The sequence below is a fragment of the Culex quinquefasciatus genome, chromosome 1, assembly GCF_015732765.1.
Source record: "Culex quinquefasciatus strain JHB chromosome 1, VPISU_Cqui_1.0_pri_paternal, whole genome shotgun sequence".
NCBI lineage: Eukaryota > Metazoa > Arthropoda > Insecta > Diptera > Culicidae > Culex > Culex quinquefasciatus.
The window spans coordinates 37,530,986-37,558,176 of record NC_051861.1 but is presented as its reverse complement, the minus strand read 5'-3'; the positions used below and the strand labels follow the sequence as shown (position 1 = coordinate 37,558,176).

Genomic DNA, 27,191 nt, shown 5'->3' with positions numbered 1-27,191 from the left:
ATTTACACGGAGTTCACACAAATTATCAAACGTTTGTTTTGATAGTGTGCGTGAGCGCCGTATAAAAAGTGACAGTTCGTCACTTTTTAGTTTGAATTTGACCAACCAACGCGGTACATCTAAAAAAGTGTCAAACGAAAAAGTGACCAACTACCGGGGGTTGAGTTTACACTGCCAAAAATGATATGCAGTAAACACATTTTTTTATGATTTTTCTTTTCTTTTGCAAAAAACACACTTATTTATTTTTTTCATTTTCTGATATGTTTTAGGGGAAATCAAATACTAACTTTTCAGAAATTTTCAGAACGGTTACAAAATCTTTGACCGAGTTATGAATTTTTGAAATAATACTGATTTTTTTCAAAAAATCGAAGTATTTGTCGCAAAAAATTGTCAAGTTTATTTTTCTTTGTGAAATTTAATTATCAATCAAAAAGTACTCTAGTGAAATTTTGATAAAATAAACCGTTTTCAAGTTATAGCCATTTTTAGGTAATATTTTTGAAAATAGTCGCAGTTTTTCATTTTTTTTAAATTATTGCGCATGTTTGTCCACTTTTGAAACAAATGAAGGTTGAGAAAATTCTCTATACTTTGCTTTTCTGAACTTTGTTGATACGACCTTTAGTTGCTGAGATATTGCCATGCAAAGGTTTAAAAACCGATTTGATCTTATCTGGGGTGAGATAGAGCCTTTCTTGCAAAAGAATATAACAATGGTAGAACTTCTTTCAATTCATAACATCGACTATGTTTATTAATAACGTCAGCCAGAGCTGAAAATGTCAGGGGTCCTGACGCGAATATCGGCGACGCATACACGATTTTTTCAGATCCATTCACTGAACCGCAAAACCGTGACATAAAGAAACAAGTTTTTACACAAAAAGTTGGTATTTTTGAGTGAGTCAGGCAGCAGTGGTTGAACGGACACAGTAGGCTTACAGTCAGATGCTAGCAATGAGCTGACATTTTGGTTTGTTTTGGCAGCACTAGAGGGTGACGACTCTCGAGATTTTCAATTTCCCGGGAATCGAGAGTTGAGTTTTGCCATTTCCCGGGAATTCCCGGGACCCGGGATTTTTTTTTAACTAGCCAATAGTGTCAATAACTTAAAAGAAAAGTAAAAAACGTTTCTTTTAATGAATTCAGATACAATTAATTGTAAATTTAAGTAATCATTGTTTTAAGGAACTTTTTCTTCATTTGAATTTTTTACCTCAATCTACAAATACAAAATCGTTTCTTGAGCCTTTTTGGGACTCGAAATTGCAGTTTAAAATGTTTACGAATCTTCATTCGCACTGAGTGATTTTTCAAAAGTTGGACAAACTTATTATTAGATTTTTTGAAAGTAAAAATATAACTAATATAAAATTTTCCATTTATGCAATATGGAATTTTTGCAATATGATAAATAACGACACAAAGTAAAAACTTTAAGTTGATTTTTTCCTTCTTAAGATCAACTGTAAATGTTCACAATTAGCGGACACTAACTTTACAAATTACGCCTCATTTTTATTCCCAACATAAATATAATTTACAGAGCCGTACGTTGGGTCTACGGCGCCCTTGGCGAAGCATCAATTTGGCGCCCCTCCCAAATTAACAAGCATTTTGATAAATTGATATTGATTTTTAATTATTGCTTCTATATGAGTTTTGATTTTATAATTGCAATTGGAGACCTTAATATGGTAAAATTCAGAAACACAGTTATTGTATGTTTTATTGTTCATATAATATGAGATAGGTTGAATTGAAAATTTATTACAGGAGTTAAGTAGGCTGAATATTTTCTCAGATTTCATGAAACGATAATGATGGCAGTTTTTTGTTTTTTTTTTTAATTTATTTCTCAGATAAATGCACAGAATTAAATGCTCAATCATAATAAATTTTGCTAAAACTTGTTAGCAAATTTTATATTTTTAAGCCTGCATAATTTGATCTGATGTAGTCTTAATTTGATTGTATAAGCAAAGAACTTTCCCGGATTTGAAAAATAATTAGCTGATTTGGCTTTGGATTTCATTTCGATAATTACAACGAAAAATGAAAAAAACAATCCTTCTTCAAAATTAAAAAAATAATAATTCGATGACCGTGTGCTATCTTGTTCTATCTAGATGGGAATCCCAGCAAGCTTAGCTCAAAAGAGCACACCGGCATCGAAGTATAATTTATCAACATGCAGCGGCAGAACAAAATTTCGTCAAAATCAATTTAGGCCTTTGCATATATTTTTTGAAGTTTATGTCCGTCGACTATGACCAAAAAAATAAAACAGTTAAAAAATTTAAATAACATGCCACGGTTTCAACATTTCAATGAAAAAAGTGTTTTAAAATGCATTATAAACCCCCCAAGTAGCACATTTGTTCGCCAAGAGATTTCCGCTGGAAAAAGCGCAAGTTTTACTTTTGTTGAACATCTCTTCATCCGTTAGAAAAGTCCGTGTTTCGAGCTAGTTTTGCAAGTGCAAGTCATACTTGCATAGAGAACGTTTTTTGAACATGTCATAAGAACTCATGACCATAAGATACTGAACCGGGTAAGGTAAACGTCGTTAGAACCATTTAACAACATCCTGCCCTTAAGATTAAGAAATGAGTTAGGAAAACGATTTGAGAACTACACATTAACAACTTGTTTACGAGAAATCCCAGCTGAAACCAAAGGTTACATCTACTATGTTATCATGTTTAGCAAACTGAAATGAATCATCATATCTGCAAATGTCATTTTGCTTTTCGAGTTCTAAAAGCATGTTTTATTCAAGTCAGAATAAACTTCAAAATGAACTATTCTTAATCCGTTGCTAGATTTGGCATTTGTGTTACACAACCATGTTGAATAATGGTTTTTTGATCAAAATGTGAACAATTGACCAAATTTTCTGACACTTGTTCAATAATCTTCTTCTATATATATATATATATATATATATATATATATATATATATATATATATATATATATATATATATATATATATATATATATATATATATATATATATATATATATATATATATATATATATATATATATATATATATATATATATATATATATATATATATATATATATATATATATATTATTATATATATATATGTATAAAAATTCGATGGTTTTGTTCGAACGCGAATCACTTGAACACGGAACGTCGGATCGAGGCGCTCTTTGTTGCGTTGGGTTCGTACAAGTTCAAGGAAGGTTCTTACGCCATAAAGTTACAACTTTTGCCACTCTGGAACCGATTGCGGAAAATCTGCAGATTGTACGGGAAAAGTTACGTAAAATCAAATTTTGATCAAAGGAGGCTGAATAAGCAAAAAAGTTAAAAACGTCAACAAACGAAAAAGGCAGAACGAAGTTTGTCGGGTAAGGCTTGTTAACGTATAGAAACGCTAGTGAAGCAATTGATCAACAAAAACAATAAAAAGCGATGTTCTACTTGCTACTTGGGCCGTTCAGTTGTTTTGCAATCATAAGTTTCCAAAATTTCTAAGTATCGACGAATTTTATGTTTTGTTAGAAAAAAAAGTTAAAAAAAAATATAAAGCTAAGAAATTTTTAATTAATTTTGAGTGATTTGCCCATACGATTTTTGAGAATATATTTCATCATTTAATTTTTTAAAATTATGTTTCGATTTATTTGTTTATTTTTAATTCGTAAAATAAAATTTTATTTTCTAGAAAAATATTTTTGTGCGCAAAACTATACAAATAATTTTAAATCTTGATAAAATATTATTTGTTGGTTTTAACATAAAAAAATAGATTGTTTTTCATGTTCAAAGCTTTTTAGACGATTTAAAATGTAAACAACACTGGTTAAACTAAAACATAAAAAGTGATGTGCTCTGAAAAACATTTTTTTCTTAGGCAAATAATGTTGGTCTTATTGATGAAAATTTACAGCAGTTTTTCAATTTCAAAACCCTTGTATTTTGAAAAAGAGTATGCAAATTTCAATGCACGAAGTTGATTATAAAAGGGAAATCGTGCTGAAATTATTACAAAGGCCATTTTTAACTCGAGAATGTAAAAATTTCAAAAGAAAGGTATATGTTTTAATGTTAAAATTATTCTCATTTCATAGAACAGCCAAATGAACGTCATAATAACATATAGTGGGACTTTTTTATAGTCTGGAAGGTATGACTTAAACTTCATTATACAACGGTCCAAACTTTAACGTGTATTTAGTTTGAGAATTTCTTTTAAAACTCCTTTAACTTTCTGTCGCTCGATGAAAAAAATAATTTAGCATCAAGTATGAATTTTCAAAAACACTTCAGTAGAAATATTCATACAATCGACTTTGGCGCCACTAAATATTGTTTTTATATTTTAAAACAAATTAGTTAATTGTAATTCTATTTTATAATTCCACGCCCTTTCTGTTTCAAATATCTAATGAAGATGTTATAGCTGACATTAAAATTATATACAATCATCGATTTTGGCGCCCCCCAAGGGCTGGCGCCCTTGGCGGTCGCCAACTGCGCCAACCCCTAGGTACGGCGCTGATAATTTAATATTCAAAACACAAAATTACTTATTGACATCAAAAAAGGAAATAACTTCGATACAGCGAGAATTAAAAAAAAAACAAGATTATGAGTTTTTCTATGCTTGATAGAGAGAGAGACTATTGGCACTACGCCCCCCGGGGCATGGCCTTCCTCTAACGTGGGATTTCTGCTCCAGCGCCTCTGACGAGACAGGAGAAACCGGGACCGACGTTTTACTTCACCATCCGATAGAAGCTCAGTGGATAAGGCGGGAATCGAACCCGCGTCTCATAGCATCATCGGGATCGGCAGCCGAAGCCGCTACCCCTGCGCCACGAGACCCACTTGATAGAGGATATGGAAATCAAACTTATCTTGAAAAGGTTTTCCTGCTTAAAAATAATAAATATTTCATTCCTGGTGTGTTACTGCTTTCAAGGTAAATTTTGGGGTCCACAATTTTTGGTTACTCTCAATTATAGTTATTAGATTTTTTTTAAAGTTTAAATTTACACTTTTAGAATAAGAAGATAAGAGAAGCATTGGTTTATTCAAATTTGAGAATCGAACATTGAACATCCAATATTCTTAACAATTTTGAATTTTTCAAATGTTTTTTTCTGATTAAATTTTTAATTTTGGGTCGATATTTGTAAGTATAAAATTTCCCGGGAGTCTCGACCAAATTTCCCGGGAATCGAGAGGTCCAAAAATGGCCGATTTCCCGGGAATTTCCGCTCGTCACCCTCTAGGCAGCACAAAAGAAAGTGTTTCAAAATCTTATGATGAAGGTATGTTGATTAGCAAGGTAAGGTGGGATTTCCCAGCTGTCAAAATAGTTAGTTAGCACGAAACCCGGATTTTATATAGAGATTTTTAGAAAAGTGAAAATTTGATTTTTTTTCTGTATGGTTGTTAATCATTCCAAACGGAACCGAAAAACGCGTTTAGATGCGTATTTCGGATCAGTTTGGCATGGCTAACAACCCTACAGAAAAAAAATCCGGTGAAATTTGCCTAAAGGAGACATTAACTCACTATTTTGACAGCTGGAAAACCCGCCTTACCTTGCGTCGCGAGCATTCGAAACTTTGAAAACGATATAAACGATGAATAGTTTAGAAAGCTCCCATTGGAATCCAATGTACTCTGTTAAATAAACTTACGAAATTACGAAAAATGAAGTCGACTTTTAGGCTATTTTGGGAGCACATGTCAACAATTTGATTTTAGCAGAATAAATGTCACAAAAGTTTTTGCATATACATTGGACAGTCATGCAAAACAAGAGGGCATTAGAAACCGAAAAGCTACGATATCTTACATGTTACATGTGAAACATTCTCGCGCCAGTTTTCGAAGCTCAACTTGACAACTTGTCGACTTGGCGACGAAAATCGATGCATTGTGATTTTTTTTTTTTTTTTACGATTTAAAATTCACTGATCGTCATATTTAAATAAATAAAGCTGAATTAACAAATATTAAAATATTTACATACATAAGTTCATAAACTCTTTCCAATAATTATTGCTGTCCTTGTGAATCAAGTAGTCTCTTTTTTTCCGCTGCCCTTCTTTCTAGGACCAATTCATCCCGATCATCCTAATATTTTGCAAACTCTTCATCAATTATGATCTTTCCTCCCTTAAATCTATATGGAAGTTTTCTTTCATTCGGTTTTCCCTTCAGGCTAGTGATTGCTGTTTCTGAAGTAACCTTTCTATCGTCTTGCACCATTGAGCCATCAGACACTGTTTTGTCTGACTGGGAAGACGCGGAACTATTAGCCAACACACTTGCAAATGAGCTGGGTTCCCTAGGCGACGAATCAATCGGTTTCTCCTGCATTTTTCCCCTAACCTTACAGTCAGCCTTCAAATGATCCTTCGATCCACATACGAAACATTTGTTGACCATTCCGTCATAGTAAATTCGAGCGCTTATTCCTTGAATCTTGACCTGAGCCGGTATTGCTTCCTTAACCTCCATAAATACTCCTCGAACGCCACTCTAAATTGGGAATCCCGTTTCCTCCGGATAACGTTCTCGGTACAGCTGTTGAACTCTTCCATATCCTCCCAAAACCTCCTCAATCCGACCATCTTCAACTTCCGATGGCAATCCAAAAACTCGAACGTACTTCGATACACCTCCAGCGTCCGCAACCGTTACATCTGCCTCCGTTCCATCGCTGTACAAAAACGTGGTTTTCGAACCTAACCTAGAAAAGGCTTTTTCCATTCCTTTGGCTGACTTGAACCGGACGTACAGGCTATGATCCTCTCGGTACATAGCACTCAAATCACAGCTGGTCCATCCTTGCTTCCGGAAGAACTGAAATATCTCCTCATCCTTCGGTTTCCGGGAACCTACTCCGAAATGCACCCTCAGCGTAAACAATCTTCGGGATTCCATTGTTATTTCACAGAGCACAACGACCTTGAACTGTTTCAATTTGCTTTCAACAAGCACGTCCGAATCCAACGCTATCTGGACGACGAGTTAGGATGAAAGGCAAAACAGTAAAATTGATGTTTTCACCCAAACAACCCACCATTTTCGAATGTCGATATCTCAGCAACCAACGGTTCGATTTTCAATAATAAAATATGAAACATTCGTGAAATTTTCCGATCCATCCATTAACATTGCATTAAATTTTAAAAGGGCCCAACATTCAAGATCACGCCCTTTTGAAATGTTAGTCTTGATTAAAAATTAAAATATTGTTTAACATTGGAAATCGAACCATTTGTTGCTGAGATATCGACATTAGAAAATTGTGGGCTGTGAGGGTGAAACTAAGAAAACTTAATTTTTCCTATTTTTAATCTTTGCATGGCAATATCTCAGCAACCAATGGTCGAATCAACAAAGTTCAAAAAAGCAAAATATAGAGAATTTTCTCAGCTTTTCAAACATATTTTTTTTCAAAAGTGGGCAAACATGTGCACTATTTAAAAAAAAATTAAAAACTGTGTCTATTTTCAAAAAAGTTGCCTAAAAATGGATTTAACGTGAAAACGGTGCACTTTATCAAAATTTCACTGAAGTACTTTTTGATTGCAAATTCGCTTTAACATCGAAAAATGACGTTGAATTTTGTTTTGCGACCGATACTTATTTTTTTTGAAAAAAACAGTATGGGTCATTCCAGGTCAACTGAGTACACTTTTGGACTCGACCTTCACCGATTTGGACCAAACTTGGAGGGAATGTTCGTCTATTGATAGTTAACAGAAATCCCAAGTTTGGTGCTGATTGGACCATACCTCTATTGTTGGCACCGCCCTCTTTTTTACGATTTTCTGAAAAACTTTTTTTGCTTTTAATCATAACTTTGCAACTATTTGAGCATAAGATTTTCTACAAGTTGCATTTCATAGAAAATTGTCCCAAGAATTCGATAAAAATATTTTAACCCTTAAATGCCCACTTGTATTATATTTTAACGTTTAAGTATTAAATTTCAATTTTGACCAATTTCTTATATTTTCATTTGTTTTATTTTATCACTATCGTGTTCCCCGGACAATTTTTTAATCCTCCTCCTATGAATTCAAATCCGAAATAAGTTTCTCACATATAAAAACTGAACTATGCGGGGTTCATCCCTTTTTGTTGAAAAGTACACCATGTACTTCCGAGTGCTGCCTAAAATCAAACTTTTTTCAGTAAAATCGCTATATCTTGCCAATAGTTCATTTTAGTTTGAGGTCGACAATGATTGTTATGTAAAATTGTCGGGGTAATACGATGGTGATAAAATAAAACAAATAAAAATGCAAGGAATTGGTTAAAACTGAATTTTAATATTTAAACGTTCAAATATAATATAAATGGGCATTTAAGGGTTAAAAGACTCGAGACAGGGTTGCCAGATTATCAATGTTGTAGACTCGTTGGAAAGGTCTCTTGATTACCTAACCAACGATGGGTTGGATGATGGATCCGGACATCGTTTGCATACATTTAATCGAGATCCGGCTTCAAAAAAGTACATAAATATTACTTAAGTGGTCATAACTCGAGGCAGGGTTGCCAGATCTTCAATGTTGTGGACTCGTTGGAAAGGTCTCTTGATTACCTAACCAACGATGGGTTGGATGATGGATCCGGACATCGTTTGCATACATTTAATCGAGATCCGGCTTCAAAAAAGTACATAAATATTACTTAAGTGGTCATAACCCGAGACAGGGTTGCCAGATCTTCAATGATGTGGACTCGTTGGAAAGGTCTCTCGATTACCTAACCAACGATGAGTCGGGTGATGGATCCGGACATCGTTTGCATACATTTAATTGAGATCCGGCTTCAAAAAAGTACAATATCACTTAAGTGGTCATAACTCGAGATAGGGTTGCAAGATTATCAATGTTTTAGACTCGTTGGAAAGGGTTTTCGTTTAACCAACGATGGGTCGGGTGATGGATCCGGACATTGTTTGCATACATTTAATCGAGATCGAGCTTCAAAAATGTATATAAATATCACTTAAGTGGTAATAACTCAAGACAGGGTTGCCAGATTACCAATGTTTGTACTCGTTGGAACAGTTTTTCTATTACCTAACCAACGATGGGTCAGATTTTGGATCCGGACATAGTTTACATACATTTAAGTGAGATTCGGATATTTGTGAAAAAACACATTTTTATACATAACTTTTGAACTACTTATCGAAACTTTAAACAATTCAATAGCGACGTATGGGACCATAAACCGAGTCTAATGCGACCAGTTTGACCTAAATCGGTTAAGCCAGTGCTGAGAAGACTGAGTAAGAATTTTGGTCACACACATACAACCAGACATTTGTTCAGTTTTTGATTCTGAGTCGATAGGTATACATGAAGGTGGGTCTACGTCGTTTCTGAAAGAAGTTCATTTATCTCAGGTGAGGAAGGCAAAAGACCGACTACGTAGAGAATTGCTCATATGCACTGAAATAAAAAAATAGTACCAAATTCCTTTATTCTAGGAATTTTGCCTCTTTTCCTTATTTAGTAATCGGGTTTTTTGGATTACTTAATAAGGAAAGGAGCCAAAATTCCTAGAATAAAGGAATTTGGTACTTTTATTTTTTTTTCAGTGTATAATTGAATTCAATGTGAGGAAGATAGCAACCTTCACAGCAGGATTTAGAAACATTATTAAACACATTTAAATTTAGTTGCAAATAATCATACAAAGTTATCAATTTCGCGAACATCGGAAATATCATTCTTAAACAAGGGGATCGTACAAATTAAAGTAAGATTAGTTGCTCGTTTCTCTAATTGAAACATTAGGTCAAAGCAGTAAATTTAAAATACATTTATCGTCGATTGCAACAAATCTCTTCTATTGCGCATTAAATCGCTGAGCATTTCACCTCTCACCGATGAACAACACAAAATGATTGATGGCGACATTTCTATATAGAGAGACCCACTCGAAACATTTTTATTAAAAAAAATCAGATTTGTCACCAATTGAATGCACTTGACCAACCAACCAGTCGATTTCAGTTCCCGGTGACAAATCAAACTGACATCTCTCTCATCAGCTTGTTATTTTTATTCACCTCCACCCTTACCTCCAATCCATTTGACACTATTTCCCTCTTTGAGCTTGAAGTTGATTGATAAATGCATTTTAAATAGGCGAGGAAATTGAGAATTTTGCCGCTCGCTTCCTGTCCCCACGTGGATGCAGTCTTCTCTTCTTTTAAGTGGAAGTTACAAAGTGCCCTCCCGATCCGTTGAAAAGCCGGAAATTGATTTGTTGTTTCGTGGAGAAATTCAAACAGCCGCAGCGAGATGGGTTGAACTAAAGTTTTAAATTGTGCTCTTTTTCTCACTCTTTTCGTTGCAGGAATCCCGATGTAAACATTTTCTAGGCGCTGTTGTGTCAACGATTCGAAAGCAGACGATATGGTGTGTATTACTTAGAAATTGATGCAAACTTGAAATGACAAGCAACACTGAAAAAAAGAGCATTACAAGTAAAGCTTCCCTAGCAAAGTCCATTTACTTGAAGCATGTGTCTAGCAACATCCCGCAGAACATCAACTTGAGCCTGCCATCAACGGGTCTGAGTACTTCCTGTGGGAAAGTAGTAGCTCCCTGGCTGCACGCTAATGGAGACGACGATCCTGGCGTTCCAAGAATCCGTCCTGTTTCAGAGTTTTCTTGCCGTGGAAGTAGCCCTGTCGTCTCTCCAGGATACGCGATAGCATGTTTTGCCTATTTTTTTTTCTTTGTACCGTAATTTTCCTCTCGTCTAAAAGCCATCACCATATTGCCACACTCTTGAAGGCAGAGTGGCTCCCACTAAATACTCTTCTTTATCCTTTTTTTGACACTGTCAAGTGGTGTGAAACGTACTGAAAAAAAAAACATTCTTAAAGAAACACACAAATTTAAAAAATAAAAAAACTAAATCACAAAAAAAAAGATACTTCTCAAAGTCCTCCCAGGGACCTGTACCCGGAAGTGGCTCTTTGCGATGAGGGCAGGAAGTTTGTCGCGGCATGATGCAAGATGAAGCGCCGCCGTGTTTAATGTCATTTTAATGTATCGCGATAGCGGAGATATTCTTGCACGTGTTCCCTTTTGACGCTCTCTTTCTTATTTTTCTTTATGATGGGGAGAATTTTAGGGAAACAGAACAATTGAAAAATTTGCTATTTCATCGTGACTTTTGCGTCAATATTACATTTCTTCTTCACAACGTTTCTGCTAATTTTCTGGTTGACCTTTTTTTCGATGTAATTTTACATTATTTATGTTGAGTAGAAAAATTTACCCATTTTCGTCACACTAAGCGACCTATTATCGTCACTTTTGCAGTTTTTTTTTATTCAAAACAACATTTTCAGATACATTTTCAACACAGAAAAATAATTCATGGTAATATAACATCTGGAAAGGGGTACATCTTTTATGTCACAAAAAATGAATAATTTTACCTCTGAAAATGTGTAATTTTACCACTATTCTGGTGTAATGTCGCTTTTACAGTTCAAATTAAGGTAAAACTACATCATAAAAGAGGTAATATTCAACCTTCTAGAATTATACCTTCCAAATTTACACTTTTTTGCTGTGAATGGTAAGGTATATATTACGAAAGCTGTAATTCATGATCAAAGCGGGTGAGCTGAACGACTTTTCTGTAATTTGTAGCTCGAAACCGTGAAGAGATAGAAAATTGATGTCTCAGGGACTTTTGCGTAAAAATGAACGCCCGATTTGATTTGGCATACTCAAAATGAAAAAAACGTATTTCAACTAACAAAACTTTGGCAAATAGCTGCCATTTATCGTAACTCAATTGTAAAAAAAAATAGTGCGTCCATCCCGGGAATTCCCGGAACTTTTCCAAAATCGGGAATTCCCGAATCTCGGGATTTTTCATATTTTATCCCGGAAATTCCCGAAATTGAGAAAAAACTAACTTTGGTTTGGAAATTCTGATTAGGCTGTATAAATAGATAAACATTTGAATAATTAATACTCGATAAATATTATAAAGCATTCAAAATTTGTACTCGACATATATCAGCACTTATATGGCATATTATAGAAAATTGTTAAAATTTTATTTTAGAAATTCAAAAATTTCCTAGCGCTATAAATATTTTCTATTTTATTTTATATTCTATTCAAAGACTGGGTCTTAATTATTCTAAATTTGAAAAATTATCATATTTTACTATTTTTCATCAAACACCGCCGCCTGGGGAAAATCAGGACAAAGATAACAAAGTAATACAGCTGCTTAAGCCATTTAAAAAAAATCGATTTTCTCCTATACCAGACTTTTGTCTTGATTTTCCCCAGTTGGCAGTTGTGAATAAAAGATAATTTGTAAAATATGTTTTAAATGAAATGAAAATTCTTAATTTATCTAAAATTTTACATTATCTGCTATCACTTTATTAGATGTTGCTGCAGTTTTTGTTTTAATTTAAAGAATTTTTAAAGCTTTTTCAAGTGATGTCAAATATTTAAACATAAATAAAATATATTTCAATGTTACTTATTTAATTTAAATCACATTGATTTATTTGATATGTTTCATTTATCATACAAAGCAAAACAAAGAACAAAAATAAAATCAATTTTAGATTTCTTTTAAGCTGTCTAAAAACTACTGTCCTTGTTGAGATTGATGGTAGATTATTACCAACTGATAGTATTGAGCTTATTCTTTGATTTAAAGCATAACCTTATTCAAGCATTTTTGTAAAATACTAAAATTTTCACAAAATACCGTGTTTTTTGCAAGTACTCAAATTTCCTAATTTATAATATGGGCATCAAGCGAAGCGATAATTCGTATGCATTTTCAATTTATTAGAGTTGTTTTTTGGAAAATACTAAAATTTTCACAAACTAACGTATGTTTTTCAAAATACACAAATTTTCTAAATATGCAATTGGGTATCAAACGAAGCGAAATTTCGCATGCTTGCATTTTGCGTCGTTAGATACCCATATTGCAAATTTTAAAAATTGAGAATTTTCGAAAAATACGGTATTTTATGAAAGTTTTAGTATTTTTCAAAAATATATATATATATATACAGCAATTCCCCACGAAAACAGCATGGAAAAAACAAAAGTGCTCGGATCGGGCTCAATTTTTTTCTGGGGGTTCCCTGGCCGAAATAATTAGACCCGTATTTTTTTGTTTGGCCATTAGGGTGACCTACGCCGTCTTAGGGTGGTCTGAAAAATGGCAATTTTCGTCGATTTTCGCAAAAACCACTTTTTTCAAAAAATCATAACTCCTCGCCATTTCAACCGATTTCAATTGTCTAATACGCAAATGAAAGGTGATAAATTGGCCTTGTTGCGTCTTTCAATTACAAAAATTTTGGTACCCAGACATGTATAGGTCATCGCTGAAATTTTTAAGTTATCGCAGTTTTAGTGGAAAAAGTTGATTTTTTGCCGATTTTGTCATTTTCGTGTTCTTGCGCGCGGCGCGTCGAAAAACACGGATTTTATTTTCAAAAAATCATATCTCAGAATCCTGTTAATGAACTCCTCCCATTTTTTAGTATGTTATGTAAAAATGTCCGGGGAATCCGATAAAAATATTTCCAGACATGGGCTCTTTGGTCCAGACACCGTTAAAACGGCATTTTAAAGTTTCATTCGACCTTTTCATATGTTAGGCTAGATTTTTGAAACTTCTTATTATTTTTTTTTTTGATAGGCCAACTTATTACCTTTCATTTGCGTATAAGACAATAGAAATCGTTTGAAATGGCGAGGAGTTATGATTTTTTGAAAAAAGTGGTTTTTGCGAAAATCGACGAAAATGGCAATTTTTCAGACCACCCTAAGACGGCGTAGGTCACCCTAATGGCCAAACAAAAAAATACGGGTCTAATTATTTCGGCCAGGGAACCCCCAGAAAAATTTTGAGCCCGATCCGAGCACTTTTGTTTTTTTCCATGCTGTTTTCGTGGGGAATTGCTGTATACATACACCCAAAGGAAAAATATATCTCAAAATCTGCAACATTGGATTTGCTGCAGAAAATGTCATATTTTATAACATTTTTTGCAGCAAGCCCGTAGATCATTTTTGCCCGCGTGTAAAAATTTCAGCGATCTGCAGTTCTCACCAACACATATAAAGCTGGCCCGTCCCCGAGCAACACTCCAAAGAGAAGCATATCTTGGTGCTCTTTCACTCACTTTTCATCAAGCGTCCATGGCGCGGTGGTAGCGTGTCGGATCAATAACCAAGAAGTTGGTGGTTCAATCCTCGTTCTGCTAAGGGTTTTTTTTGTGAAATACAACCAAAAAGCCGTCGGTAATGTCGATAATTGTCGGTAACGGAAAAAAATGTCATACTCCTATATCGCAAAAAATGCATGAGGACAGATTTCATGCAGATTCTGATATAGGGTATATGTCCCTATTTTGGACCTAGTACCTATATTGGACCTATTTACCTGATTTATGTAAATTATGGCCTTTAAACTCGGATTTTACTGAAACCAATGAAAAGAAAGTTCAAGCAGGACCGTTTTCTAAGTTACCTTACAAAATAATGTTAACAATTACAATTATTTTCGATATTCCAGCCACCCCGGCTCGTCGATTGGGTCGAAAAAAAACGGCTTCGTTGCTTATTCGATTTGCGTCGTGACACCATGTCAATTTTTCTGTTCTGCACTGGCACTAAATCATTTTCACTCGGTTTCCATACAGTGAATGTGTTGTTTATGAAACACTCTTTGATTTATCGTCACTAAAACACTAAAAAAACCTTTTCATTGTTAAAAAAAACTCAATTGAAAATATTTTTCCAAATCTGCCGCGTTGGATCAGTTTTTGGAGCTACTGGTCCAACAGTACAAGCTATCACCAACACATTCATAACAAGGTGTTGTCAGTTTTATTTATGTAAACTTTAGAACTTTTCAACAGTTGGTAAATTTTTTCAAAGTATTGTTGAAATCACAGAATATTTTAAATTTAATAATTCTGAATAAACTTCTTAAATTAGAATATCTAAAAAAACTTAGAGCTTTGAAAACAAATAACTACCACAAGTAGGCGTCATCCATAAAGTATGTCACGCAAAAATAGGCCAAAACAAAATGCCCATTAATGCTAGAGATTGGGATGGTTTATGAGAACCGATTGCAAACTAACTAAAAAAAGATTTGTTGGTTTGTTTTTTTCTTGTCATCCAAAATATTACCCAATTACCTGCAAAATATTTAATGACTACTTTAAGAAATATAGAGCTGGCAACCCTGTTAGACTTGGAATCCAAATTAGGCCCTTTTGCTTATTCAATCGTCAACTGTCAGTTGAGGTGTCGCGGTGTCGTAAGAAACGTTTGTCAAGTTTTGTTAATAATTCTTTGCTTAATTTTTCTGTAAATAATATCGAAATGTTGCCAGGTAAGAGTACTTTTTGTGTATTTATTTCAAATTAATGATATTATTGATTATTTTCAGCTCCACTAGACCTCACTACGGGACGTAAAGCGCCACCGGTGGTTCGAACTTTCCCGAAACTGGCTCCTCTTGACTTATCACAGCAAACCGATTCACGAGCCGTGAGCAGTCCACGTATTGTGATGTACGACCCGTACGGATGTTTCGCTTCCACAAGCCTTGGCGGCGCTCCCGACATGGCCAGCGCCGAGGCCAGCGCTGTAAACAATCAAGCCACAGAGGAAGGATGTATCGCTTCCGCGCGTCGTGGCGGAGTTCCTGATACGGACAGCTGTGTAAACAAACATGTTGCAGAGGAAGGCGGGTTAGATGGTCTGCCCGAGGAACTTCACACGAGCTTCTCGGAGGAAGAATGGATCGGACAAGCAGGCCGGCAAGCCCGCGACCCCGCGTCTGACCAAGAACGATTTACGATGGAAGATGACTTCAACGAAAGTCCGCAAGACGGGGACTTGGCGTCGGATGAATGCGAATCCTTGGACTTCAGTGACGTTAGTTGGGACTCATTCATGATCGATTCTGCAGAAATCGAAGAAGCTCAGCGTGTAGGGTCCAGCGAGGCCAGTCCACGAAGACCGTTCGCAACGCTGCCTGTTGTGACAAATCGCAGCTCTGATTTCATCCCGAATCGCTCCAAAGCCCACACTTCCCCGCCCAGCTCTGGAAAGGCGCATGTCAACGGTATAACAAAAAACAAGCGTGTCAAGTATACCCCGGAAATACTTGCGTGTGCCATTGAGCAAGTTCGTAACGGTTCAATGACCCAGTATAAAGCATCGAAAGAGTTCTCGATCCCAAAGAACACTTTACGTTACCGTTTGGGTGAAAACTACAAGAATAAAGGACGAAGGGGCCCTGAAACCGTCCTGACCTGTGACGAGGAATCCCAAATTGTTTGCTGGATTAAGGAGATGCAGAGGAAGGCGTTCCCTGTTACGACCGAAGCGTTACGTCGGAAAATATCCGTTTTTTTGAAGGAAAATCCACGTCGTAACCCTTTTCGAGATAACACACCAGGTAAATTGTCCAATGTTAGGTTTAATCAATACTAAACTATGTATTATTATCTTTGTAGGTCGACGCTGGCTCGAAGGATTCCTTCAGCGTCACAAGGACGTGAGCATACGTACACCAGAAGCAATAAGTAAAGCTAGTGCTAATGTGTCGGAATCAGACTTGCGAAAATGGCACGCGCAGGTGGGAGAGTACGCTCGCGATTACGGCCTCGAAGATATTCTCGAAGATCCTTCTCGTATGTTGAGCGGAGATGAAACCGGCATGCCAATGAACATTACGGCTCAAAAGGTTCTTGCCGAGAAGGGGAGTAAGAACGTGTCCATAGTTGAACCGAGTAACGCGAAGCAAACAACAACTGTTTTGTTCACGTTTTCGGCCGATGGACATTCGTACCCGCCGCTCGTCGTTCTTCCACAGCAACGGATTGGAAAGGAGATAGCTCAGCATTATCCTGGCGATTGGGGACTCGGCGGAACGGAAACGGGGAGGATGGATACTGCTAACTTCGTTGGCCACATCAAGAAAGTCCTACACCCGGCTTTGGTGAAGCGGAATGTGCAATTTCCAGTCATTTACTTCGTGGACGGCCACAAGAGTCATATGTCGCTAGAGGTCGCTGAAGCGTGTCTGAAGCTGCAGATCGTCCTGATCTCACTGTACCCGAACTCTACTCGTATCATCCAACCTGCGGACGTTGGTGTTTTCGGACCGTTGAAGCATTACTGGAAGAAGGAGGTTAAAAAGTTCAAGGATGAAAACGGTGAAAGTGCCAAAATTACACCTGTAACGTTCCCGGAAATCCTGCAAAGGGCGATGAAGCACGCTTTCAAAATTAAAACCGTCAGCGAGTCCTTCAAGCCGTGCGGACTTTTCCCATTCAACGCAGATGCTGTGGATTACAGTAAATGCTTTGGCAAATCTCGTAAAGGTAAACTAAACGTAACTTAACTCAACATTAGCTAATTATTGTTATATTTTTTAGAACCTGCTCATTCTGATGACCTTGCTTCCTCTTCGGATGTTACAGAATTGAACGTATTAGAGCAGCATGAAGCACACTCCAACCGCGCATCGCAAAATCTTGGTGACCATTCGGGCTACTCATCAACAGATGTCGCTGCGTTGCCGTCAAGTTCTTCCCGACCGTCAAGTTCTTCCCGCCCGTCAGGTTCTTCCCGACCGTCAAGTTCTTCCCGCCCGTCAAGTTCTTCCCGACCGTCAAGTTCTTTCTATGGCGAATTTGGATCACATTACACATCTTGGAATGATTCGTTTGTTGAAACAACGCTTACGCCGGAACCAGTAAGCCGAACCGTTGTTCCGGCTCAGTCAGATTTGCCGGCTGCAGGAACCACATCGCTCGAGTGTGACATTTCGAAGTACCTCACAACGCCAAAAACCCCCGAACGAGCCCGCAAGCACATCAACTACAAAATAAAAGCAAATCCAGTTTTGACTGCTGCAGAACGTCTGGAAGATATCCGAAGGATCGAAGAGGAGAAAAAAAATCTCCTTCAGAGGAGGATTGAAATCGCTGAAAAAAAAGTGCAACAGAAGGCAGAGAATGAAGTTGAAAAGAAGAAAAAGGCCGAAGAACGTAAGAGAAAAGCGGAAGAAAACAAAGCAGCAAAGGAGGAGAAGCAGAGAAGGATTGAAGAGCGGAAGAAACAAAGAGAAGAGAAAAGGGAAGAGGTAGAAAAGGAAAAGAAGAAGAGGCTTGAAGAGCGCGAGAAAAAAGCAGCAGAACGGAAGCAGAAACAGGAAGCAATTGAAGCGAAAAAGAGAGAGAAGAAAGCTAAAAAGAAAGAATTGGTACAGTTAGAGCGAATGACATCAAGTGACGAAGATTCGGAGTCATCCGAAGAAGGCGGGGTTGAGATTGAAGATGATGCCTAAGTTTGTAGTTGTTAAGTTGAATCTACGCTGTCGTTGAATAAAACTTTTGTTTGTTGTGTTTTATTCAAGTTTTTTATTTACCTTTTCCTCTCTTTTCTATAAAAAAAAACTGTTAACTCTCATTTTTATCATTTTTAAAACTACGCCTCTCTGAACCGTTCCATACGGTTAGACATCCCGTAATTTTTATTATTATTATTGTAAAACCATTTTTCAACATCGGCCTTGCGTTCAATTTAGAATAAAATGCTTTAAAAAGTAAGCAAACAAGCTATTATACCATTTGGAAAACAATTTGTTTCTGTAGAAAGAATCAGCAAATTTGATGGAAATAGAGCTGAATCCAAATTGGGTTCAAATTGAACCGATTCCTTAAAAAACCAAACATGTGAGTATTTCACCAATGTTTAATGAAAAAAGTTTCCAGAATTAAATATATTCTTATCTAAAATAAATATTTTCTGATTCAAAACCGCTTGGATAGGCCCTTTGGATTATCAATCCGAGCTTTTTTAAAGTGTGCGTGTCGTCGCCGCACGCCGCAATTCGAGTTGTCAAAATTTCAACCAATCAGAGTGTGGGTCCAAAATAGATCCAGCGATGGCTCCAAAATACATTCAATAAGTCCAAAAAGCATCCAAAAAATGTTTTACTTGAAATGCTTATAATAATAAAATGATTGAATTATTTTCAATTCTGAATAGTATACTTTGTTAAGCATGAATTAAGCTACAAAATAGTCCTGGAATGAGCAAAATAAGTAAAACCGTTCCCGAGAACAATGCGAAATATGTTGAAGCTTTGCATAGTAGGTCCAAAATAGGGTCATATACCCTACTTTCATGCCGCCATGCATCACAATCATGCGACTGCCAGTTGGGTGTAAATGCTCAGAAAAATGAAAGGGGTCGTACCGCCCCACCGTCACGCTTCAATAGAATTTGCACGGCGACTGATTCCCAAACACCTTAAATTATCACATTTTCAACGCTCGTGAAAAATGATAAAATTACGTTGAAAATCTTGTTTGAGTGGAAAAGTATTTTTACACCCAAAATTCAGAGTTTTGAGCATCGTTCCCTCAAATTATACCTACTATCATAACAAAAGTGTTCATTCGTTAATTGATACAATAAATCTGACCACACCTTAGCCATCAAGCTGTGGTGGCCGAGGAAGTTTAGTCATTGGGTTAGTCTGTCAAAGGTCTCTGGTTCGATTCCCGTAGTTGACACTTTTGGTTTTCTGTTTTGACGGATGAACTTTTTTTTGCAAATGATCTTCGAGGGAATAATTCTCTCGCCCATCTCGTGCTGTGTTCCCTTTGTCCGTGAATGGTATCACTATTCTCTCGACTCGAGGCGATTATATTCTCGGATGAGCACTGCCCAGTTTTGGGTGTACTTGGGTGTATTAATTATCATCACAAGTTGAATGTGATACAAATATTTACGTTTTTAAACATTTGAACTTTCAAAATGTCGAAATGCATAATATTACTCAATTTTCTTAAACTTTATTACTCTTAAAATACTCTGAAAAAAGGTTTACCAAAGTTTTCCAATTCTGTAGTTTTTTTTTTTTTTTGAAAAGGTCCAATAAACCAAATTTCCAGTTTTTGCTTTTTGGGTGTTTTTGAAACCGCCTTGAGTCAGGGGTATTGAAAAACATCCAAAAAGCAAAAAATCAAAATTTGGTTTATTGGACCTTTTAAAAAAAACTCCAGAATTAAAACATGGAGAAAAACAAAAGAAATAATCATAAAATTTTCATTGATATACTCAAACAAATGCTCAGAAATTAATTCAAATATGTATTTCAATGCTTATTTTCCCAACTTTTTTCAAAATTTCTTTGTATTTGCGAAGACTTTAATGCAAATCTAAACCCATTAAACTCTACAGAACTCCAACATGTCTCCACCTCAAAAGAGGAATCATGTGCAACTTATCGCGAGCATGCATAATGCACTGAATTTATCTTTTTTAAATGCAACTAAGAGACGCCCATCGGAACAAGTGTCTACCGCGAATTGAGTTCGCACTTCGATGCATACACGGAAACCTCAATCTGAAGATGTTCTTGCTCGTGTTGTGTAAAAATACTCGGAAAATTCTCACACTTTGGGTGCGGCAAGCGAAACTGCACACCAAGAGGGAAGTGGGGTGGTTTTTAATTTTTAAAATTAAAAATACAAATTTATAACGAATATTTCCTTTTTGTCAACCAGAAACTACAATCTCTTGAGTTAAAAATGTTTCAAAGAACTACCCTAGCAAAAATTTCCTCGAATGCGTGTGCTGTATTATGTAAGAATTTTCCTCCACCTGGCTCTCAACACCAGCGTCCCATCCCCAAGGACGACGACAAGTTTCGAAAGCTTTTTACGACGCCTGACAAGAAGATTTTTTTTTTGGTGGATTTGTCGAAGGATCATCGTGAAAAGTAAACTGCGATGATACTACGTTGAGGAAAAACAGAGAGGGCAGAGAAGGAGAGTGAAATGTTATCCATGCTCTTTGTTGTTAAAATTGGAGAGTGAGCTTTTATCTAAATCGAGAAAGAGAGAAAAGGTTCATTGAACTTTGCCATAATGTTAAAGCTTGCTTTGAAAGCTCTCTATGCAATAAAAAGGACATTTGAGGAAAAGCTTTCAGGACGGTGGAGACGCGGATTCGCACTTTTAGGTTATCCAAAAAAGCTCGCGGAAAAGTTGCAGGTGGTTTGCTAGGCACACTGTGCTTTCGAGTGAAATGTTTCCTAGAAAAAAGCACAGCGTTTGGATTTTCTGTAAATTGTATTTTAAGACATCTTTTCTTTCACTTCCAGGGCACAGCATGGCCTCAGAAGTATCATTCATCGAGAGGACATGCCAGCGCTGCCACCGTACTAGCACTGAACAAGACTGCCTTGTCGCCCGTCGCCGTCGTCGCATCGCATTTGCCAACACTACAAACGCTAGCGCTAACGCCTCCTCCCCCCGTCAGCCGGTTCCGAACGGAAGACGACGAACCGACGGTGACGACAGCAGATGCCGGATCAGCAACCGCAACCACAGCAACAACAGTCCCTTCCGTTGGCCCAGCTGGAGGACGAGAACGACGACGGTGGTGGTGCCGCAGCGCCGGAAACGACCGCTACCCGGTGCCCGCCGCCGTTCCGGTAGCGGCCGGGCTGTGGCAGCTGTCACCCTGGCGTCCTACCGGCGCCGGCGAAGACTTGGACGACCGGGGAAGCATAAAAGCGGCCGCTGCGACTCCCAAATCAGCAACAGCGCCGACATCAACAACAGCAACAACAACCAAAACAACAACAACAACCATGAATGCTTCCAATCACGTAACACTAAACAGATTCGTACGTTTAACGATAACTCTTTTGATAACACGAACCCTAATGTTAAGACTAGTGCAACTGCAAATGCTCCTCGCCAGCGTGGTGGTGGTTCTGGCGGCGACAAACTCGACTGTCAACAGAGCCGACGACGACGACAACAACAACAACAACAAGCAACCACCACATCAACAACAACAACAACCGAATGCTGCCATACAACAACCAACCAACAACAACCACAACTGCACCGTGAGCAGACGCCGCCGGTCAGCGCCTACTACCAAAACGAAAGGCACCGGCCAACAACAACGACACCCTTCCGACGACTGCTGGCCGCCATCTTTGTATTGTTATCCAGTTCCAGCAGCAGCAGTAGTAGCCATCTTGCGAATCGTCGGAGCAAAAGAATCGGTAAAAGTGACAGCGGTAGTCCGGATCGACGCGGTGACAACGGAGAAGGAACGAGGAGTGTTGAAGGCACGTCGCGAAGGTCAACACGACCATCGAGCGTTGGGATGCAGCGAATGGTGCGGCTGTTTCTGCCGGCACTGCTCATCGTTAACATGTTCACGTTTCTTCACGGAGGTGAGTTCTTGTTTTGGGGCGTGTTTCCTTGGATGGTTTGGGGGTTTGAAGGTTTGGAACAAAGATGTGACACTTGAGGGTTAGATTTTGAACGGAATATCTTCGACACATTTAAATCGAACCTAATTGATAGAAAACCAAAAAAAAACAAGAATATTACAGTAATTGTTTTTCTTTTTTTTAAATTTTGACAATTTTGACAATTTTGACAATTTTGACAATTTTGACAATTTTGACAATTTTGACAATTTTGACAATTTTGACAATTTTGACAATTTTGACAATTTTGACAATTTTGACAATTTTGACAATTTTGACAATTTTGACAATTTTGACAATTTTGACAATTTTGACAATTTTGACAATTTTGACAATTTTGACAATTTTGACAATTTTGACTATTTTGACAATTTTGACAATTTGGAAAATTTTGACAATTTTGACAATTTTGACAATTTTGATAATTTGGACCATTTTGAAAATTTGGACAATGTGAAATTTTGACAGTTTTGACAATTTTGACAATTTTGACAATTTTGACAATTTTGACAATTTTGACAATTTTGACAATTTTGACAATTTTGACATTTTTGACAATTTTGACAATTTTAACAATTTTGACAATTTTGACAATTTTGACAATTTTTGACAATTTTGACAATTTTGACAATTTTGACAATTTTGACAATTTTGACAATTTTGACAATTTTGACAATTTTGACAATTTTGACAATTTTGACAATTTTGACAATTTTGACAATTTTGACAATTTTGACAATTTTGACAATTTTGACAATTTTGACAATTTTGACAATTTTGACAATTTTGACAATTTTGACAATTTTGAGAATTTTGAGAATTTTGAGAATTTTGAGGATTTTGAGAATTTTGAGAATTTTGAGAATTTTGAGAATTTTGAGAATTTTGACAATTTTGACAATTTTGACAATTTTGACAATTTTGACAATTTTGACAATTTTGACAATTTTGACAATTTTGACAATTTTGATAATTTTGACAATTTTGACAATTTTGACAATTTTGACAATTTACACAATTTTGACAATTTTGACAATTTTGACAATTTTGACAATTTTGACAATTTTGACAATTTTGACAATTTTGACAATTTTGACAATTTGACAATTTTACCAATTTTGACAATTTTTCAATTTTGACAATTTTGACAATTTTGACAATTTTGACAATTTTGACAATTTTGACAATTTTGACAATTTTGACAATTTTGACAATTTTGACAATTTTGACAATTTTGACAATTTTGACAATTTTGACAATTTTGACAATTTTGACAATTTTGACAGTTTGGACAATTTTGACCATTTTGACAATTTCGACAATTTCGACAATTTTGACAGTTTGGACAATTTTGACAATTTTGACAATTTCGAAAATGTTCACACTTCTTTTTCACTTCATATTGGGTAGTTCGTTCCAGATTGAAAAATACTGAAACCAAGAAAAAACGCAAACACCACAACCTTCATCCAATTAGTTATTCGCGTAGGAAAATTGCATCACCTGTGTGAAAGTCACACAAATTGCTCCAATTGAATTTCGTGCCTTTGGTCAGCGGCAAAACATGGTTCATCAAATTTTCCGCAATTTAGTTCGAAACTGACTCAAAATCAGCACACCTCGATGTCAAGGTAAAAGCCAGGAAATTGGGGAAAATCCATCCTCCTCCAACGAGCGATGTCAAGTTTAACGATGATCCGTCGTCTTTTTTTTGCGTCCTTGGTTCTTTGCTTTTGGATTAATATTTGAATATCGCTAATTGATATTCCTGTCAGGCTAAATTATTTTAGGTAGCGAAATGAGAATTGATATCACGAAGCGTTTGACAGCTGTTAAACAAATTGTGTTTTAAGATTGACAGTTTTTTTTAATGTTTTGTAATTTTTGACATTTGTCATTTTGGGCATTTTGAATATTTAGGTATTTTATCTACGTTTGGATTTTATTTTTTGCATTTTTCTAAATTATTTACATTTTTAATCTCGAAGCGTTTGACAGCTGTCAAAATGATTTATCGTTTGATTGCCAGTGCTGGCAGTTTTAGTTTTTTGCAGATATTGAAATTTTAAAACTATTGTCTACCTAACATTTACCTTGCAAAATCTTAACTTAAAGTCCTCGTTCTCACCAGTAGTAGTCGTTCATCATCACCCCAGTCCGTTAAACGGTATACACGCTAAATTGCGACGACGATAATTTTCCGCCACTTTGAACCTCATTATCACGATTATCGTTGGAGCTGAACCTCTAAAAGGGAGGGGCACCTTTCCCAACTCCAACTTGCCTCCTCCATCAAAGTCGTCCGGAATCTGTCGACAAATGAGACGTTGATTAAATCGAAATGTTTTCGGGGGGTAGTTTGCGTGTGTGTGTGTTTGTGTGAGTGATTCTCGTATGTTTGCTCAGGAAGCTTGCGTGTGTGTGTGTGTTCGTTTGTGGTTTCGTGTTTAGGTTGGTTTTGCGGCCAACAAGTTCTGAGATATATGGGTTTATGGGCGCAACAACATTCCGGATGATTTATGAACACATACACATCCTACTCAAGTCAAAGTTACTGTGTGCGTGAAGATGTCATTTTGTGTCATTTGTGCGATGCGCTGTGTTTGTTTACAGTTTGATATGGTTTTGTTGTCGTTGTGTGGTTTTGGAAAGTTAATCGTTTTATTGTACTTCATCTGAAAATCAATATTATCTAAACTGGAACTAAAGTTGAAAATTTGTGTGTGTGTGTGTGTGTGTGTGTGTGTGTGTGTGTGTGTATGATTTTGTGTAAAAAATTGAATGAATTTTTGTGAGTGATTATGTCATTTTGTGTGAATGTTTGTGTGAGTGATTGTGGAATTGTGCACCCTAACCAAAAATCATGATTTTCTGAGTTCAATATCCCACTTTTTATACAAATTTCAGTTAAAAGTCAAAAAATCGTTTGAAAAGTAGGATATTGAACTCAGAAAATTATGATATTTGGTAAGGGTGTGATTTTGTGTGAGAAATTGTTTGATTCTGAGTGAGTGATTTTTTTATTGCGTGTGAGTGACTGTGGAAACTCATTGCCAGCACCAACGTTAAATCAGTGTTGCCAACCCCGCCACAAAGTGATACTTTCAAATTCATTGCAATCAACTCCGCTTCAGCGCAAGCAATTAAGTTCGAAATTGATTCCTCACCACCCAATTATTGGCTCGTGCACACGTGCCGATGTTTACCTCCGCACTAATTTGACATTCTGATTCCAATTGAGAACCAACGAGAGCCGATGCCGTCAGCGGCCTATTGACACACTTCAATCTAGTCTCGAGCCTGGCAACCGGGCCGAAATTCCAGGTCTGTTTTCAACAATGCACTCCACTAATTGACCAACCTTTGTCCGAATTTCGTCCGATTCTGTCTGCACGGACGTCGGTCAACTTTTTGGCAGCGATTCTAGCGAGGATGGCAACACTGCACACAATATGGGAAGAGAGTGGAGGTGGGTTGATAAGCAGCTAATTAGCTACGGTCCAATTAAATTTGCAGTGGGTCAGCACTGTTTAACGAAATTAGCGTGAACGTCAACAATGAGCAATTTGATTAGATTTGATTAGATGAATCCCTCATTTTGAGGTTTTGAGGCTACTATTTGAAAAGTCAAAAAGTCATGTATTTTCAGTAAATAAAAAGTTGTCTAAAATTCCAAGAATTTCCTACCAAAGCAAACTTTCGTTCCATCCCCATTTTGTTTAAATTCTTTTAAATATTCGCCACCTCACGTGTGCGCAGCACGTGGCAGCGCGTAAATTGGCAACAGTAAAGTTGAGGAAAATGGCCCGCTGCTGCAGTCGTCTGTTTGGTTGGTTGGCAGCACTGAAGGCGCGCACACATTAGAATGTCAAATATTTGGCCACGCGGCAAAGCACACACACACACACACACACACACAAGTCTCAGTATTGTTTCACTGTGACTGTGACTGCTCCAACTGCTGTTGCTCAAGGGCATGGGGAGTTTTTTGGTGAAATTTAGTGTTTGCATTTTGTAATGTTTGCTTTGGCATTCTGGAAGTTCTTTATGATGGTTGGAGCGTTTTTTTTTTTATTTGCTGACCGTGCTTTTTTGTTGCGAGTATTGAAATGAGATGTTTGGAGCAATTGATTGTTGAAGCTTTTTTCCTCAATTTTTATTTCAAAACTTTTATTAATTTTAAATACCAATTTTAAACAACTGGTCTTGAAAATTTGAATACATGAAATTTGTGCAGTGTGGCCAGAAAATTAGGCAATTAATGTTTTATCGAAAAGACAGTTTGGACGCCATCTGAAATTATTTGTACAATTTTTTTGTCAGTGTTCCAGAACTTTTAAATAAATGGCTCAAAAATCATTTTTTTTAATTTTAATTAAATCCCGTAAAAGTATGGAGAATTTTCCATACAAATTTGGCAGCTATTCATACAAAAATGATGAATGAAAATTTAAAAATCTGTCTGTATCTTTTGAAGGAATTTTTTGATCGATTTGGTGTCTGCACGGTAAACAAAATGTAGGTGATTTTGTTTTCAATTTTTTTGTCACTTACACTTGATTTGCATACAAACACTATTTTATTATTATTTTATTTTTTTGATATGTTTTTGAGGACATGAAATGTCAACTTTTCTGAAATTTCCAGGTTGTGCAAAAAATCTTTGACCGAGTTATGAATTATTTAATCAATACTGATTTATTCAAATAATTGAAATATTGGTCGCAGTAATTTTTCAGCTTCATTTTTGATGTAAAATCAAATTTGCAATCAAAATGTACTTTAGTGAAATTTTGATAAAGTG

The 27,191-nt window shown here is 36.4% G+C and overlaps 2 protein-coding genes across 13 annotated transcripts in view; both read left to right on the top strand.

Annotated features, from left to right (window-relative positions):
* Positions 1–27,191, top strand: part of LOC6035079 (tolloid-like protein 2) — a 331,983-nt gene that overhangs the window by 59,009 nt on the left and 245,783 nt on the right. For all 12 annotated transcript variants that reach the window (XR_005277617.1, XR_005277619.1, XM_038256540.1 and 9 more), the window contains exons 3-4: positions 10,397–10,458; positions 21,257–22,348. Coding sequence is in view for 10 of the 12 variants with exons in the window: in XM_038256540.1 (XP_038112468.1) it covers positions 21,265–22,348 (1,084 nt within the window). In the remaining 2 variants the exon portion in view is untranslated. The remainder of the gene's footprint in view (positions 1–10,396; positions 10,459–21,256; positions 22,349–27,191) is intronic.
* Positions 15,342–18,427, top strand: LOC6039319. The gene is made up of 4 exons (XM_038262299.1): positions 15,342–15,457; positions 15,515–16,531; positions 16,590–17,459; positions 17,559–18,427. The coding sequence occupies exons 1-4, from the start codon at positions 15,448–15,450 to the stop codon at positions 18,425–18,427; spliced, it is 2,766 nt and encodes a 921-aa protein (XP_038118227.1). The 5' UTR covers positions 15,342–15,447.